At 65.7% G+C, this 16,697-nt stretch overlaps 1 protein-coding gene across 1 annotated transcript; it reads right to left on the minus strand.

Moving 5' to 3' along the window:
- Positions 1-893: 893 nt before the first annotated feature.
- Positions 894-16,495, minus strand: AP1M1 (adaptor related protein complex 1 subunit mu 1). Its single transcript, XM_004595554.2, has 12 exons — positions 16,306-16,495; positions 12,963-13,119; positions 11,715-11,782; positions 10,100-10,230; positions 9,257-9,404; positions 6,662-6,788; positions 5,944-6,086; positions 5,763-5,834; positions 5,001-5,159; positions 1,825-1,950; positions 1,457-1,532; positions 894-1,379 (listed from the first exon to the last, which is right to left on the minus strand). Exons 1-12 carry the CDS (start codon positions 16,345-16,347, stop codon positions 1,357-1,359), a joined length of 1,272 nt encoding a protein of 423 aa, XP_004595611.1. The 5' UTR covers positions 16,348-16,495; the 3' UTR covers positions 894-1,356.
- Between the last annotated feature and the right edge of the window lie 202 nt (positions 16,496-16,697).

A 16,697-nucleotide genomic window follows, 5' to 3' on the forward strand; every position in this document is an offset into this window, starting at 1 on the left:
CACACAGCCTAACCCAGTGTGAGCTGTGACCCCTCATGCTCACTGCTAGCGTGGCCATGGGGGAGAGTGTGGTACCAGCCTGGGGGCATGCTGAAGATGGCAAGGGGGTCTGCTGTAGGTGAGGCAGGGCTTGCCCCTGCTCGAGGGGTGGACAGGGTGGGAACGGGTGTCCATGGTGACCGGGCTGGCAGAGGTGGGAAGGTGCCACGTGGCCCGGAGATCCCTCGAGGGAGGGCTGGGACACGCAGGAGAGGGATGGGGTGGCGCTCGCTCCTCGGGGGCGTCCTGGCTGCGCTGAGGCCCAGCGAGAATGGGCAGGGCACCGCTGGGCACGTCTGAGGACCCAGTGGGCAATGCTCGCCCACCAGGCTGGGGTTCGGATGCTCGCCCAGGCAGAGGGAGAATTCCCTGTGCAGTCCCGGCCCTGTCTGAAGGCGGGACTGCAGCGTCCAAGCTGGGGGCTCAGCCCGAGGCCACCCTCCCCCTCGTGGCTCGAGGTCATGAGACCACACCCGACAGACCCCCTCAGACCCGTGTCTACACTCGCAGCCCACTGGTGCTGTCTGCCACGCAGGGAGAGGGTGTGGAGGGCCCACGGGAGCTGCAGAGCAGCCCTGGGGTGGCAGGGCAGGACTGTGTACAGAGGTGCGCAGGGCACAAAGCAAGGTCCTGACCACCCAGTTGGCCACTGTGACTGTTGTGCAAGGGAGCTGTGTCGCGGGCCGAGGGGTGACGGGACCAGCTGTGGCCGCCCCGCTGGGCAGGGGAGCTGCATACAGGTCCGGGGTGGCAGGCACCTGGGCCCCGGCTGGTGGCTGAGGGAGTGCTGGCATGGTGGGGTGCTCCCTGCAGCAGCAGGTGCGGTGTGGCGTGGGATGGAGGCAGGCGGCACGTCTCACAAAGGGAGTTTAATGGAACTGCGAGACCGACACACGGGGGCAGGGGGCCAGGCTCAGCGGGGAGGGCACAGCCCCCCCAGTGCTGGACCCCTCACCCCGTGGGAACACTGACGTGGCTGAGGGGCAGCATTGTGGGGCCCAGGTGGTCCCTGGGAGGAAAGTAAGGAGGGAGGTCTCCCAGTGCCATGGGCATGGCAGCAACCGACCCAGCAATGCCCACACGGGCATGTAAGTCCAACACAGGGGTCTGGCAGGCAAAAGTCGGGGTTCCCCAGCTTGGGGCTCTCTCAGACTGGAAGGCCCCTGCTGGGCAGTGCAGGCGCTGGACAGCAAGGTCCCTCGGGGAGCGGGGGCAGCCCAGAGTTCAGGGAGCAAGCACCTTCCTCGAGGTGGGCTTGGCAGCTGTGTCCCCCCTGGCGCTTCCAGGTCAGGCTGGGGGCGTTGGCGCGGGGGTCCCTCACTGCGTGCGGAGTTGGTAATCTAGGACATAGAGCAACAGGGTGGTCAGTACGCCCCTCTTCCCCGCTCCCGGCCGCCCCCCCAGGGCCCACACTCACCTCCGTTCTGGGTGATGTACCGCACCCAGGGCAGGGCCTGGTAGCCGCTCTTCTCAATGATCTTCAGGTAGCGCACCTGGGCACAGCACCTGCCTGAGCACCTGCCGCCCGGCTGACCAGCACAGAGCTGACCCCGGAGGAAGGTGAGCGGCACCCCAGCCTTCCTGAGGGCCCCTGCCAGGGCCGTGGAAGGGCAGGGCCCGGTGGCAGCAAGCCACTGGGCAAGCAGAATGGCACCCCCGGGAGCCAGGTGGCTGGGAGATGCCAGGAGCCTGACCTGTCGCCCAGGCCCCCACAGAGCTGGCCATGCGAGTCCACCCCTGGGAGCCTGCCCTCCTGCCCGGGTCCCCAGCGCTGGCCATGCCTACCTGGATACCAGAGGTAGTGAAGTAGGGGATTTCAAACTTGACACTGATGGGCGGCTTGCCCTCCTTGTCCTCAGCCTCCACACTGGGCAGGCCAAAGTGGGCCCGCATCAGGTACTCCTTGCCGCCCTGGGGAATAGGCCCAACAGGCCCAGGGGACGCCGGTCAGGGGGGCCTGGTCCCCTGCGACCCCCAGGAGCCAGAAGTTCGTCCTGTGTGGTCTGCAGTCACCCTGTCCCCCAACTCGCAATGCCTGATGGACCATGCCTGCGCCACAGGGTGCAAATGCTGTCAGAAGCCGTCAGGAGACATTTGCCCAAACTAAGGGGGACAGAAGAGTGGCAGCAGGCTTGGGCAGGGGAAACCCAGAAGGGAGAGCAGGCTATGGTGGTGGGTGTGGGAGGGCGCTGCCTGCCCCAGCCCCCAGCCCCAGCCCCAGCCCCAGCCCCAGCGGCTGGCCTGCTGTGCTTGCAACATGGCCCCTGAGCTCAGTGTTGGAAGCCTTGTGCCTGCAGGCCAGGGTGACCCAAACTTGCAAGAGGTGCAGCCCGGGACAGCCAGGAGGGTGGGCCTGGTGGCGGGAGCAGCCTCCACGCCTGCTGTCTTCTCACGGCACACTCACCACACCCAGATGCAGGCCCTGGCGCCTCCATGCCTGACGCATAGCCTGGCAGCAGCTGACACGGCCCCTGGCCCACGCTGCCGGCCTGGGGGTGGGGGCAGCTCTGGGCTGGAGCAATCCCCCATGAATGCTATCTCATGGGACCACGCCAAGCTGCAGGTGTGCTGGGGTCCCCTGGTGGGGCCCCGTCCCAGACTCAGTCAGGGCGCCTGGCCCCTGCAAGGAACCCTTGGAGCTGCTCCCACTTCTGCCTTGGGCAAGCCTCAGCCAGCGTGGGGCACTGGCCAGCAGAGCCCTCCCACGGGCGCAGTGGGGACGAGGTGGGCGAGGTGGGCGGTGTGGGGGGCTGTCCCGGCAGATGCAAGGCCAGGCCCACTGGAGCGTGGCTACATGCATGGACAGAGAGGAAATGCAGAAACAGCCCGTGGGCGTCTGAGAGCCGCGCCGGGCAGGAGCAGGGCTCTTCAGTGGCCAAGGCGGGCAGCGAGCAGAGCCCCTTGGCAGCACAGCCCCTGGCAGGTAGCTGCCACCTGACCAGCCCAGACGATGGTCCCAGCGGGCCGGGCTCCAAGCAGAAAGCGTCCCTGAGCAGCTTCTCGGGGCACAGGTGGAGTCTTAGGGCTGGGATTGGAAAGCTTTTATCATTTATTAAAGCAATTCTTTTTTAAGGCTAACTGATTCATTAGGCAGAGTTAGAGGGAACAAGGCAGGGAGGGGGAGACAGACGCATTTTCCATGAGCCGGTTCATGCCTGCAACAGCCACAGCTGGGCCAGGCTACAGCCAGGAGCCAGGAGCTCCATCTGGGTCTCCCTCGTGGGTGCAGGGGCCCAAGCACCTGGGCTGTCCTCTGCTGCCTTCCAGGCGCGTGGGCAGGGAGCTGACGGGCAATGGCACTGACGTGGGACGCACGTGTGTCAGACAACAGCGTAACTTCCTGTGCCACAGCGGCCACCTCGCTGGGACAGGAGTGCGTCCAGTGGGTCAAGCTGCCTCTCACAGCACCCTGTCGCACAGCAGAGCACGGGTCTAAGGCTGGCTGCCCCGCTTCCCATGCAGCTCCCTGCTCATGTGCTGAGAAGCTGCCCAGGAGGGCCACATGCTCAGACCATGACGAAGGCGAGGTGGACAGAACCCTGGCTGCCCACCCGGCTGGCGTGGCCAACTGAGAGCCAGACGCACAGCAGACCAATCTCTAAAAGAAGGAAAAGACTGAGCAGTGAGCTTCAGACCCGATCTGCTGCCACGCAGAGCAGCAGCTGGGACATCATCCCGTGCCCTGTGCCAGCAATGGCATCAAACGGGCAAGCTGCAGGGAGCACGCCCCATGGAGAAAGTGCCAGCCAAGTCCCGACACAAGGGGTGCTGGGAAACGAGATGAGCACCCTGGGCGGGAAAGTGAGTCAGAGGCAGCTGCAGCTTCCAGAAAAAGAAATGCAAATGGCCCCCACCTTGTTGACAACGAGACACACGCAAATGAGCCCGGCACACAGACGGCACACCCCTACTCACTCTCCCCCAGCCCACAGCCCGTGTCCTGGAGCCTACTCTGCAGCACACACCTTCCAGGGCACGGAGCCAACAAGCTCTCCAGGAACCACGGCCACAGCGAGGCTACATGTCCCTGGGTGGGGACGGACTGACAGGGACAGAGTGAATACATTACAGTGAGCACTGCACGGCCGAGGGAAGGACGGGGTGCTCCCAGTGTACAGTGCAGTGAACACGCCACGGCCGAGGGTAGCTGCAGCAGGGTCATGGTGTGGGGCCTGACCCTGCTCCTGGGTCACATCCCCTCCGAGGGTGCCTGCATCGACTTCCAGCTGTGGCCCCAGACCCGGAGTCCCGCCAGTGTAGGCGTGGAGAGGATTTCTTCCTGCTGACGGCCACCTGGACCCGCATAGCACGTTTCCTGACCACATGACGTCCTCCACTTAAACCCGCCCGCTGGAGATGACTGACATCTGACTGTGCCCAGGCCTGCCTCCACAGCTTCAGACCCGACTGTCCCGTGGGCTGCTGCGGCCCGTGGGCAGGACCCGCCCCGTGCCTGTGCCAGGGTGCTGGTGAGGCCTCAGTGGAGAGGCACCTGGAGTGACTTCTGGCTCCTGACTTTGAGCTGGCCCTGCCCTGGCCTTGCCACCACTTGGGGAAGATTGCCGCCTCTGCCCGACAATCCACGCGTGGAGATCTAAGGAATGAAGGGGAGGCAGGGAGGCTGTGCACCTGCGCTCCCTGGCCAGTCACTTGGTCACGTCCCGATAAACCGCCAGAAGCTGTGGACACGCTCAGTGGGTGACGTGCACCGAGCGCCGTGGGGCCCAGCCCAGCCACGTGGCACCCTGCAGGGCGCAGCTGATCCCCCCAGCATGCTGGCGCTGACCGGGGTGTGCCACCACTGCCCTGGGCATCAGAGAGCCAGCCATACAGTCCCCAGACCCACGGCCCTCCTCCCCAGGCGACCTTCCGCTCTGTGTGACGCCCCTGGAGACAGGCCACCCTAACTGCAGCTGTGCCCACGTCCCGAGAGCGGCCCCTGCGAGGCGGCGGGCACTCACCGGGAAGGACTTGATGGACCACACGATCTCACTGTTCTCGGGCACCCACTTGACGCTGCCCACCGTCGTCTTGAACTTGGGCGAGTCGGCGTCGTTGGGCACGGGGATGTGGATCTCCACGTTGTTGGCCGTGGATCGCCGCTTGAACTGGCTCTTGGCCTGCACACACAGGGGGAGAGGGTTCCTGGCACTCAGACCCGGCCCACGGCCTCCCCCAGCCTCTGCACTCCCCTCTGCCTCCCTCCCTGCCTCTGTGCTGTCCCCAGGGCTGCCCCGGGCTGCACAGGGTCACTAAGGGTCAGGAGGGCTGCCGCGGCAGCACCTGCAGGAAGCCTTCCCGGAAGCCTGGGTATGACCCCTCCCCGACAGGTGGGGCCTGCTCAGGATGGACGGACAGCAGCCTAGCCCCAGCTCACAGGATGGACGGACAGCAGCCTAGCCCCAGCTCACAGCCCTGTCAGCGGGCAGCACCACGTAGCTCCATCCCTGGCTCACAGCCCTGCGCCCAGGGCCTGCAGCAGGCAGCACCAGGCAGCCCCTGCCCCATAGGTGGGGCCTGCTTAGCACGGGCAGATGACAGCCCAGCCCCTGCTCACAGCCCTGGCTCACGGCCCCTGCCCCGTGCAGTGGGCAGCTCCAGCTCACGGCTACTGTCCCGTGCCCCGAGCAGCCCCGCGTGGCCCCTGCCCCGTGCAGTGGGCAGCCCCGGCTCACGGCCCCTGCCCCGTGCCCCGAGCAGCCCCGCGTGGCCCTGGACTTCACCTTGATCATGTACTCAATGCGGCTGTGGGAGTGCTTCTCAATTACAGACTCGATCCATATCAGGGGCTTCACCTGCGGGTGAGGGGAGCTGGGCTCACGCCTGGGCACCAGCACGCAGGCCCCTGCACAGAGGGCATGCTGCGGCCAGTGGCGGGGCTGGGGCGTCCCTGGGGCCGCTCACGTGGGTGTTGAGGCGGTAGGACATGAGCTCGAACTCGCCGTCGGGCGGGATGAAGGAGATGGTGCGGTCGTTCTCGAAGCGCGAGAGCCGCACGCACTGGTGGAACTTCACGTCCTCCAGCTCCACCGACTTGCTCTTGCCGCCTGGGGGAGGCAGGGCGCAGGGCATGAGCCCCCACTTGCCAGGGATCAGGGCGCAGGGCACGAGCCCCCACTTGCCAGGGATCAGGGCGCAGGGCATGAGCCCCCACTTGCCAGGGATCAGGGCGCAGGGCATGAGCCCCCACTTGCCAGGGATCAGGGCGCAGGGCACGGTGGCCTGGCCTGCTCGGAGCCTCCAGCAGACAGCTCATGCTGGACTCAGATTTAACTGGGGCGAACCTTAGGGCTCCTGGAGGGCCCAGGCCGCATCACCCCGTCGGTCCTGTGTCCTGTCTCCCACCACGGGCTGACCAGCAGTCGGGAGAGCTGCACTAATGCCTTCAGGCCTGAGAGGCCCTTGCCCAGCCAGGCCTTGGCACGGTGGCCGCAGCCCTCTGCTGGCAGGCCTGAGAAAGCTGGCGCCACCAGGCTGGAGCCACTCTGTCCCGCCCCACCCAGGGAGGCACAGGCCAACCTATGGGTGGCTTGCACGCAGCCCAGGCCCGGGGCCCCAGGGGATGACACAGGCTGGGCCCCCACAGGCTGGCAGCTGCCCCAGAGCGGGCAAGGGTACTCACGGCCCGTGTTGTCGAAGAGCACCTTGTCATTGAGGCCCAGGCGCAGCTCCGGCATCCCCGACAGGAAGACCCGCATCTTGATGGAGCCCACGATCTCGCTGCGTAGCACGTTGCCGTTGGCGCTGACCTAGAGGCAGGCTGGGGGTGAGGAGCGGCCCACCCTGCACCCCTGCACCCCCACAGCCCTCCTGGTCGGCCACTGCTCCACTCCCCCGCCCGCCCAGCCTCCCACGGGCCTGTGGACAGCTCCCTCGGGGCCTCGGCTGCACAGGAGGCTGGCCGAAGGGCTCTGGTGCTTCAGCCGCCCTCTCCCACAGCTGGTCCTGGGAAGTCAGGTGCTGGGCTGGGTGCGGGCCAGACTTTCCCTTCCTGCGAATCTGCTTTTTTGGGACTGGGGAGGGACTGGAGGGGCAGAGCCTCCTGAAGACCACCTCAACCACAGGCCGACAGCTCCCTGGACCCTAGCAGAACAAGCAGGGAGCAGCTGAGACAAACGAGGAACGCCACAGGGTGTGCTCCGACCCAGGAGCCCAGAGCCCAGGCCCTGCGCCCGGCCCCTGCCACAAGAGTATGGAGGGCCCACTCTGGCCTGCAGCTGCCGGTGCCCAGAGAGCCCCGAGCAGGCACAGCACAAGGCCTGCGGGGTCTGCTTCTGCCTGGCTCCTCTCTCTACCCCACCTCCTGCGGGCCCCCAGGGAGGAGAGCCGTGGCAGCCTGGCTCTTGGGTGCCCCCTGCAGAAAGGGGCTCGCTGTGTTCACATGGGAGGCAGCGGCTGGGCCCCTCAGGTGCCGGGTGCATGGGGACCGATGGATGCTCGCCCAGTGGCGCCCCAGGGCCGGGTGCAGTGGCATCCCACCAGTCACACTGTGAGGGCCCCACCGCCCACCCCGAGGCATCTGCATGCCTGTCCTTCCAGGAGGAACTCTGGGGCCGCCCCCTCTGCACTCAGACCCTGGTGCCAGCTGGGGTGTGCAGGCCACAGGAGGGCTCACAGCCGAGGACTGTGTGGCCCCCACGCTCCCAGAGCTGCTCCCCCCGGGACTGGCCCTTCACCTCACGGCCCTGGAGGAGCTGGATGGAAGTGCCCACCCCACAGCTCGAGGCTTGGCCGTCCAGAAGCCCCAGCCAGGGACGCATGCTTGGTGACAGGATGGTGGGTGGGCCACGCTGGTCCGCCCTCCTTGGCTGCTGTTCCTGTGTGAAGCTGTCCCTCTAACCACACACTGTGAGACGTGCTGCCCCGCGATCCATCCCTGGGTGGACTCCCTGGGCGTGCCCTCAAACAGACTGCTGCTCCTTCTGGGGCCACATCACATCACATCACATCACACACACACACACACACGTTCACCGACTGAAAAAGCCAGTACAATAAAACATCAAACTTCACTAAACTGACCTACAGACTTACAATGCCACCATGCAAAACCCAGCTGGACCACTCTGTGGACACAAGCCGACCCTGCCCTGGCCACAGGGGCCCAAGCCGTCCTGCTCCCTGGACAGACAGGATCTTGTGTCCACGCGAGGACCTGCACACGCCACGTGCACAGCCACCTTCCCAGCTGAGGGCACATTGCCTGACGGGTGGTGGGACGAACAGCAACCGAGCCCAGCAGGCCACACCTGACAGCTGGCGTCACAGCTGAGGACAGCAGCCAGCCTGCGGCCACAGGGACCCAACACCACACTCACAACCGCCTCAGGGTGACAAAGCCACAGCAGGCAGATCGCGGGTGCAGGGAGGGGGAGTGGCCCGCAGCGGGGCGCATGAGGGCCAATGGGGGTTCCGTGTCCAGGGCAGGGGGCGGACACACACTCCCGGCATGAGGACAAAAAGGCAACTTCACTCAGGCCTGCACACCGCTGCAGGGAAAGGCAAGCCTAGATGCATGGCACACCTGAGAGCCAGTGGCAAGGGACGCACACGGGGTCCCCGCTCACAGGGCACCCACAGAACAGGGAGACGGAGTGACTCGCCAACTGCGATCACGGGGTGCCCTTCACGGCCTTGGCTCACGCACAGCTTTACTGAGGTATGCGGTACAAAAACACACGTGGGCCCGGCGGCGTGGCCTAGTGGCTAAAGTCCTCGCCTTGAAAGCCCTGGGATCCCATATGGGCGCCGGTTCTAATCCCGGCAGCTCCACTTCCCATCCAGCTCCCTGCTTGTGGACTGGGAAAGCAGTGGAGGACGGCCCAAAGATTTGGGACCCTGCACCCACGTGGGAGACCTGGAAGAGGTTCCAGGTTCCCGGCATCGGATCGGCGCGCACCGGCCGTTGCGGTCACTTGGGGAGTGAATCATCGGACGGAAGATCTTTCTCTCCGTCTCTCCTCCTCTCTGTATATCTGACTTTGTAATAAAAATAAATAAATCTTTAAAAAAAAAAACACACACGTGCAGGAGGGGCATGGCCAAGAGGCCACCGATGGTACAGCGCACCCCTGGCTGTGCCCCAGGTCATGCCCTCGGCTTTGCTGGCTGTGCCCCAGTGCCCCTGGCCTTGCTGGCTGTGCCCCAGTGCCCCTGGTCATGCCCTCGGCTTTGCTGGCTGTGCCCCAGTGTGTGTGCGTTGACAGAACGCGCCTACCAGCAGATTGACAGACTCAATAACGTCCAGGAACACTTCGTTCTTCCGGTACTTGATGCCTTCCGACCGCCAGGACACAGCATTGGTGACAGTGGCGGGGGGCCGGGGCGCGCCCGTTTCCAGCTTGTGGCCTTCCTGCGTGATGTACCTGTGGGGCCACCAGCCTTAGTGAGGGAGGGAGCAGGGGCACCAATGCCATAGCATCGAGCCAATTCTCAGCTGGGCTGGGGCGGGGTGGGGAGCTGGCCTGCCACCGCCTCCTGGGCTGCCAGGCACCTGTTGCCCCCACAGCTATTTCACACACAAGGCCATCTCAATGACTTGCAGCACGACGGGGCTGCAGTGCCCATCTCTGGGATGAGGGGCAGGTTAAGGGGTCAGGGCTGAAGATGAGGTGGGCCTTGGCTGCCCCTCCTGGGAGGGTGGCCACATGGCCCGACTGCTGGGGCACAGCAGATGCTGTGCCAGGGACGCGGGCTCCTCCAAGTGCCCAGTGGGGCGATGGCATCCTAGGCTGTGAAAGGAGTGCCGAGTGCTCGCTGCTGGCCCGACTCCCACCCAGGCCACACTCTGCCCCAGTCCTTATCTGATGGGCAGGACCAGAGGAGGCAGACAGGCCTGTGAGGGCAGCAGCTGCACAGGCAGGGTGCCCCTGAGCAAGGGATATCACAGGTCTGCGTGGGGAAGAAGGCGACCCTCCCGTCACCCGGGAATACTGGATGAGACACGGATCCCAAGCCCCGGAGAGCAACTTCGGACAGGCTCGGGAGGACGGGTGGGGCACGGGGGCAGCGCGGCAGCCCCGGCGCCGGCAGGTGGGAGGCAGCCCCGGCGCCCACTCACTCCTGCAGGATCTTGCTGTCGGTGGTCTGCGGGTAGCCGAAGTCCATGAGCTCGTCCAGCAGCTCGTAGATGATGACGAAGTTGTCACGGATACTCTCCTCCTCCAGCTCCTTGAAGTACTCAGAGAACACCTGTGCCGTCGCCAGGGGACCCGGGGCCACTCCGGTGAGCGTGCTGGCGCACCGCCCCCTGCCTGCCAGCCCTGGCCTCTGCCCGCTGCCCGGGATTGGAGATGTGCCGTGGGGTCCAGGCTGCATGCCCGCTCTGCCGACCCGTTCTCCCCTGCCAGACAGCCCCTGGCCCGTGGCATCTTTGATCCTGGCCGACTGTACCCTTGGGGGCGGGCTGCCCGCTGAGCTGCCAGGGCAGCAGGTGGTGCGCATGTCGCGAGCAGCCTGTCTGGATTCAACGCCTGGCCCTGGCTGACACAGGTCACAGGAGTCGGCCGTGACAACTCAGGTCGGCAGGACACGCCACGGGAGACTCAGGTGTGGCCCTGACCCTGGCCCAGCTCTGGCCTGGCAGGCAGGTGCTCGGGCAGTGAACCAGTGGACGGGATTTTTTTTTAAATTTTTAGTGTATTTCTTATTTAAAGATTGATTGATGTATCTGATAGAGTTAGAGAGAGAGGAGAGGCAGAAACGTCTTTCACCCACTGGATCACTCCCCAGATGGCTGCTATGGCTGGGCCCTGGCCCGGAGCGTCTGGAGCCTGGAGCTTCTTTGGGCCTCCCATGTGGGTGCAGGGCTTTAGCTTCCCAGACGCATCAACAGGGAGCTGGGTCACAGGTGCAGCAGCCAGGACCGGCCCCGTGTGGGAAGTGGGCATCACTCGCCGTGATTTAACCTGCTGTGCCACAGCCCCAGCCACATTTCCTACGACCTTGCTGAGGCCCCTGACCCCCGACAGCTCCGCACACTGAACGGGCTGAGAGGCGTCGGGATGCCAAGCCAGAGCTGGAGGGCGTCCCTGCTCAGCCCCAGGTCCAGGCTGCCCAGCACCCCTGTGTCTGCGTAGGTGGAGCCCGCTGAGGGACGCCAGAGGCCTGGCCCCCAACTTCCCTCAATCGTACGGTCCCCTCTGGCAAGACCCCCAGCCCTTTGCCCCAGTCCCTCTCAGCCAGCCTCCCTGTGGCCTTCAAGCTGCTCCTAAGTCAGCAGCAAGGAGGCGGCTTCCAATCCAACAGGCCTTCCGTGTCCCGCCCAGCGCTCTCCCAGACCTGGAGGCGGTCTGCAGCCCAGTGCCCAGTGCCGCCCACCTCACTGCCCACGGCCGCGCTCTTCCCACCGTAATCACACATACACCATACATGCAACACACACACCATGCATACACCACACTGACACACACACACACACACACCATGCATGTACCACACTGACACACACACACACACACACACACCTGCACTTGCACACTGCCTCCCTGTCCTGCAGGTGGGCAGCTTCCTGTCTGGTGTGGACCTCGGGCAGCAGCCTTGACAGCGCCCAAGGGGACGGTCACTGCCCAGCCCTGTGGCCGGCGGGGGGCACACTCCTGCCCTGAGTCCACGCTGCCCCTCACGGAGGCCAGAGTGCCAGGCAGGACGGCCAGGGCGTGGCTGGGGGCACTCACCTGCACCACCTTGTACAGGAAGGAGAAGACGAGGGACACGCACGCATTCTTCTTGGAGGTGGCGACCACTGCGCTGCAGTCAAGGAGTCCTCGGAGACCGCGGGCCGCCACGCCCTGCCCACCCCCTGGCCAGCACTGCGGGCCCCTCCCAGGGCCCCTCCCCGGAGCAGAGCGGGTGCGGCCAGCCCTGTCCACCCAGCCAGCAGGTCTAGGACTCGCCCCAGCTCTGCGGCTCCACCTGCAGCCCTCGCAGCCGGGTGTGCGTCCCTGCAGCAAACCCTCTGAGCGAAGCCTCCATCGCCCCGTTCAGTGGGCATCTGTGTGAGGACTTCCCAAGGTGCTATGCTAAGGCAGCTGGCACAGACCCACCCCCGCCGGGGCCGCCAGCCCCCACCCCACAGGGTCTCTAGAGGCGGAGTACTTTCTGGGCTGCGTCCGGGACATCCTGTTCACAACAGGCCTGTGCACCGGCCCACTGCAGGCAGCCACGTCGGCACCCGCCCACCACCCTCCTGCCCACCCTGGCCAGCGGCACAGCAGGGACCCAGCTGGAGGTGGGTGCCCTGCCTGTCCCCCTGACTGCCCACGCATGCAGGCTGCTCCGACGGCTCCCACCTCGCCTTGCCAGGCCATATCACTAAAGCACAACTGCACATGGGTCATTGTTGGCAAGGAGTGCCTCCCCAGCACCAATCCACCCTGTCCCCTGGCCCCAGTGCCCGCCTGCCCCGTCCCCTGGCCCCAGCACCAATCCACCCCGTCCCCTGGCCCCAGCGCCCACCCGCCCTGTCCCCTGGCCCCAGCACCAATCCACCCCGTCCCCTGGCCCCAGTGCTGGCCTGCCCCATCCCCTGGCCCCAGCACCAACCCACCCCGTCCCCTGGCCCCAGCACCAATCCACCCTGTCCCCTGGCCCCAGTGCTGGCCTGCCCCGTCCCCTGGCCCCAGCACCAATCCACCCTGTCCCCTAGCCCCAGTGCTCGCCTGCCCCGTCCCCTGGCCCCAGCACCAATCCACCCTGTCCCCTGGCCCCAGTGCTGGCCTGCCCCGTCCCCTGGCCCCAGCACCAATCCACCCCGTCCTCTGGCCCCAGCACCCACCCGCCCCGTCCCCTGGCCCCAGCACCAATCCACCCTGGCCCCTGGCCCCAGTGCCGGCCTGCCCCGTCCCCTGGCCCCAGCACCCACCCGCCCCGTCCCCTGGCCCCAGCGCCCATCCGCCCGTGCCCGGGGCGCCCGTGGGGGATACGGTACAGGTTGTTGTGTTTGATCCACATGAAGCGGACGCCGCCGTGGGCCAGGATGGGAGACAGTGTGCCCTCCTCCTCCCTCTCCATCAGGATGGGCATGAAGTGCTCCACCTCGGACATGTCCACGTCGCCGCGGTAGTTCCGACAGATGAGCACCTGGGGACAGGCGGGCTTGGTGGTCTCCTGCCTCCTGGCCCGGCGCCAGCATCAACCGAGGCCAGCTTCCCTGCGACCTTCCCAAGCCCCTCCTGCATCAGTGCACACCGTCGGGGGCCTGGCCTCGCCCACTGCTGAGCACCCACAACGGGGGCCTGGCCTCGCCCACTGCTGAGCACCCACGTGAGTGTACCCACGACGGGAGCCTGGCCTCTAGTTCTAAGACCAGACAGTGGTCCACACTTCCCGCGGATGGCCACCCAAGGGAGTCCACAGGCCGGCACCCCTGCCCCTGGGCCAAGGCTGCGCGCCCCAACACAGAGACTGAGACACCCTACATCCACCCGCCAAGGTCTCCTGGTTAAGCAGGGCCACAGACTGCGCGGGCCTGGCTCCCCAGGGGAGAGCAGACTGCGCAGGCTCAGGCCGCTCGCACTTCATGGGGCGTGCTCACAGGGACCCAGGCACTCCCTTTCCTGTTCTCCTCCAGAGCCCTGCTAATGTGCCTGGGTGAGCTGAGGCCCCAGACCCCTGCCGTGGCCGTGGGAGAGCAGGAGGGCACGCCTGGCTCCTGGCTTGGGCCTGGCCATGGCCACCGTGGCTCTCCGAGGAGGGAAGCAGTATAGATGGACCTCCGCCTCCCTGTCGCCAGAACTCTGTCTTGCAAATACACAAATCCTACCAAAAGAAAACAAATCCCTGTGTACACCGTGTGACAGCCCTCAGCGTGACAGTCCCGGACAACAGCACCCAGCGTGACAGCCCTCCTGTAAACCCAGAGAATGGAAATAAAAACACATGGGGCCAGGCTCAGTGCAATGGCTCAGATGGCTAATCCGCCTTTTGCACACACCAGGGTCCCATATGGGCACCAGTTTGAATCCCGGCTGCTCCACTTCCCATCCAGCTCCCTGCCTGTGGCCTGGGAAAGCAGTGGAGGACGGGCCAAAGCCTTGGGACCCTGCACCCGCGTGGGAGACCTGGAAGAGGCTCCTGGTTTTGGATCAGCTCAGCTCCAGCCATTGCAGCCACTTGGGGAGTGAACCAACCTACGGAAGACCTCTCTCTCTCTCTCTGTAAATATGACTTTTCAATAAAAACAAGTTAAAAAAAACAAAAAAGGCGGACTGAGCTTGAAGGAGCGAGTGCCAAGCAGGAGCCAGAGGGCCGGGCGGCTCCGGGAAGCTTACTGCTGGACACTGGGACCCCGTTTGATAAACGCGGTTTGCGCGGAGGCAAACTGGCCACACCTGGGGTCTACATGGGGTGGGGCAAAGCACAGCCTGCCCCCTCCCCATGTGGACACCGTCATACCCACCATGGGCCTGCTGCCCCAGCCCAGCACGCCGCCCCTCCCCTGGGGCCGAGTTAGGGTGCTCCCGGGGGCTCGGGCTCCCCTTCCACAGCCACTCACGGCTCTGCGAGAGGCCTGTGCGTCTGCGTGGCTGGAGGCTGTGGCTGTGCCGTTTGCCTCAAACACCCACACAAAACTCCCACGACAGGAGGAAAGCCCAGAGAGGTCTCCAGCTGGAAGGGTTTGCAATGCAGGCAGGATGGCTGCCCTGTGCCCCAGGCGGGCTCTGTGCACACGAGGCGGGCTCAGTGCCCACAAGGTGGAAGGGGCAAGGGAACTGGGACGGCTGCCCTGTGCCCCAGGCGGGCTCTGTGCACACAAAGCGGGCTCAGTGCCCACGAGGTGGAGGGGCTTAGGGAGGGCTGCCCTGTGCCCCAGGACGGCTGCCCTGTGCCTGCGGCAGGCTTGGTGCCCACAATGTGGAGGGGGTGAGAGATGACTGCCCTGTGCCCGCGGCAGGCTCAGTGCACAGGAGGTGGAGGGCCAGGAGCCCACCGGTGCACAGGGGATGCAGAGACCAAGGTGGAAGCACGCACCCGTGCTGGGACAGGTTCCCAGCACGCACACACATACGCATGGCACCCCTTGGGGAAGTGTCCTCCCTGCTCCCCAGATCTGGTCAGGCAAGGAAGGCCCTCCTGGCACCTGGCGTGCTGTGCACCTCATGGCATCCAGGGCAGTGCACCCTGAGAGGACTTTGGCAACGTGCTGGCATGGTACAGGACCCCCTCCTGCTTTGAGCAAACACCTGCCCCAACACCAGCCACACTCCCCTCACACCGGGCTGTGAGGGCTGTGGCCCACACACCCAGCTGGTGCAGCCTTGGGGGCAGGCGGGTTGGCCACTCCTGAGAGGCCTGGCAAACCCACCTTTTATAATTATTTAGTTTTATTTGAAAGGTAGATTTTACAGAGACAGAGAGGAAGAATTTTTGTCCACTGATTCACTCCCCAAATGGCCACAATGGCTGTAGCCAATCTGATTCGCAGCCAGGAGCCTCTTCCGGGTCTCCCACGCAGTGCAAGGTCCCCAGGCTGTGGGCCGTCCTCCACTGCTTTCTCAGGCCACAGGCAGGGAGCTGGATGGGAAGTGGGGCAGCCGGGACTCGAACCAGTGCCAATATGGGATCCCGGTGCGTGCAGGCCTGCTATGCCAGCACTCCTTGGCGGCAGGACCCCTGCACCTGTCACCCTTCTGTGTCCCAGGATGAGAGCACTTGGCAAAGGTACACGGGGTGGGGACCCCAGGGCTGGTCACCTAACGGGGTGGGGACATCAGGGCTGGTCACCTAACGGGGTGGGGACCTCAGAGCTGTCACCTAACGGGGTGGGGACCCCAGGGCTGGTCACCTAACGGGGTGGGGACCCCAGGGCTGGTCACCTAACGGGGTGGGGACCCCAGGGCTGGTCACCTAACGGGGTGGGGACATCAGAGCTGTCACCTAACGGGGTGGGGACCCCAGGGCTGGTCACCTAATGGGGTGGGGACCTCAGAGCTGTCACCTAACGGGGTGGGGACATCAGAGCTGTCACCTAACGGGGTGGGGACCCCAGGGCTGGTCACCTAACGGGGTGGGGACCCCAGGGCTGGTCACCTAACGGGGTGGGGACATCAGAGCTGTCACCTAACGGGGTGGGGACCCCAGGGCTGGTCACCTAACGGGGTGGGGACCTCAGAGCTGTCACCTAACGGGGTGGGGACCTCAGAGCTGTCACCTAACGGGGTGGGGACCCCAGGGCTGGTCACCTAACGGGTGGGGTCCCCCGGCCGGTCAGCTAACGGGGTGGGCCCCCCTCCGCCGGTCGCCTGGCAACCAGAACCCGCTCGGTACCTTGCCCTTGAGGTCCAGCACGTACACTGCGCTGGCGGACATGGCGGCTGCGGCGAGGCCTCGGCAGCGGCCACGGGCGGCGGGAACGGCGGGGAGAGCGCGGACGCTGCGGGGCGTTGGGCGAGGCCGGGCGCGCCCCGCGACGCTGCACCTCCACTTCCGGGCCGGCCGGCCACGCGCGGACCGTTATGTCCGGTGGTGCCGGTAGTGGAGGGAAGGAAAAGCAGGAGCAGCCGGGGACGCGCAGGCTCGGGAGGGCGGCGCGCGTGCGCAAAGCGGCCCTGGGAGACCTTATTTCTCGCCGCCCTCCTCCAGTCCCCGGAAGTGAGGCGCAGGGGGCGGGGCCCGAGCTGGGCACGCCCTCGCCCAGCGAATGTTCTCTGGCGGTGAGA

The sequence above is a fragment of the Ochotona princeps genome, chromosome 33 (genome assembly GCF_030435755.1).
Source record: "Ochotona princeps isolate mOchPri1 chromosome 33, mOchPri1.hap1, whole genome shotgun sequence".
NCBI lineage: Eukaryota > Metazoa > Chordata > Mammalia > Lagomorpha > Ochotonidae > Ochotona > Ochotona princeps.

Excerpts from the sequence above, each read along its gene's own strand:
- AP1M1 (XM_004595554.2), bottom strand. The coding sequence starts at position 16,347 with ATGTCCGCCAGCGCAGTGTACGTGCTGGACCTCAAGGGCAAG. Across the intron at positions 13,120-16,305 it reads TGCTGGACCTCAAGGGCAAG|GTGCTCATCTGTCGGAACTA; the intron begins GTACCGAGCGGG and ends GCCTGTCCCCAG. Across the intron at positions 1,951-5,000 it reads GGTCCATCAAGTCCTTCCCG|GGCGGCAAGGAGTACCTGAT; the intron begins GTGAGTGCCCGC and ends CCTATTCCCCAG.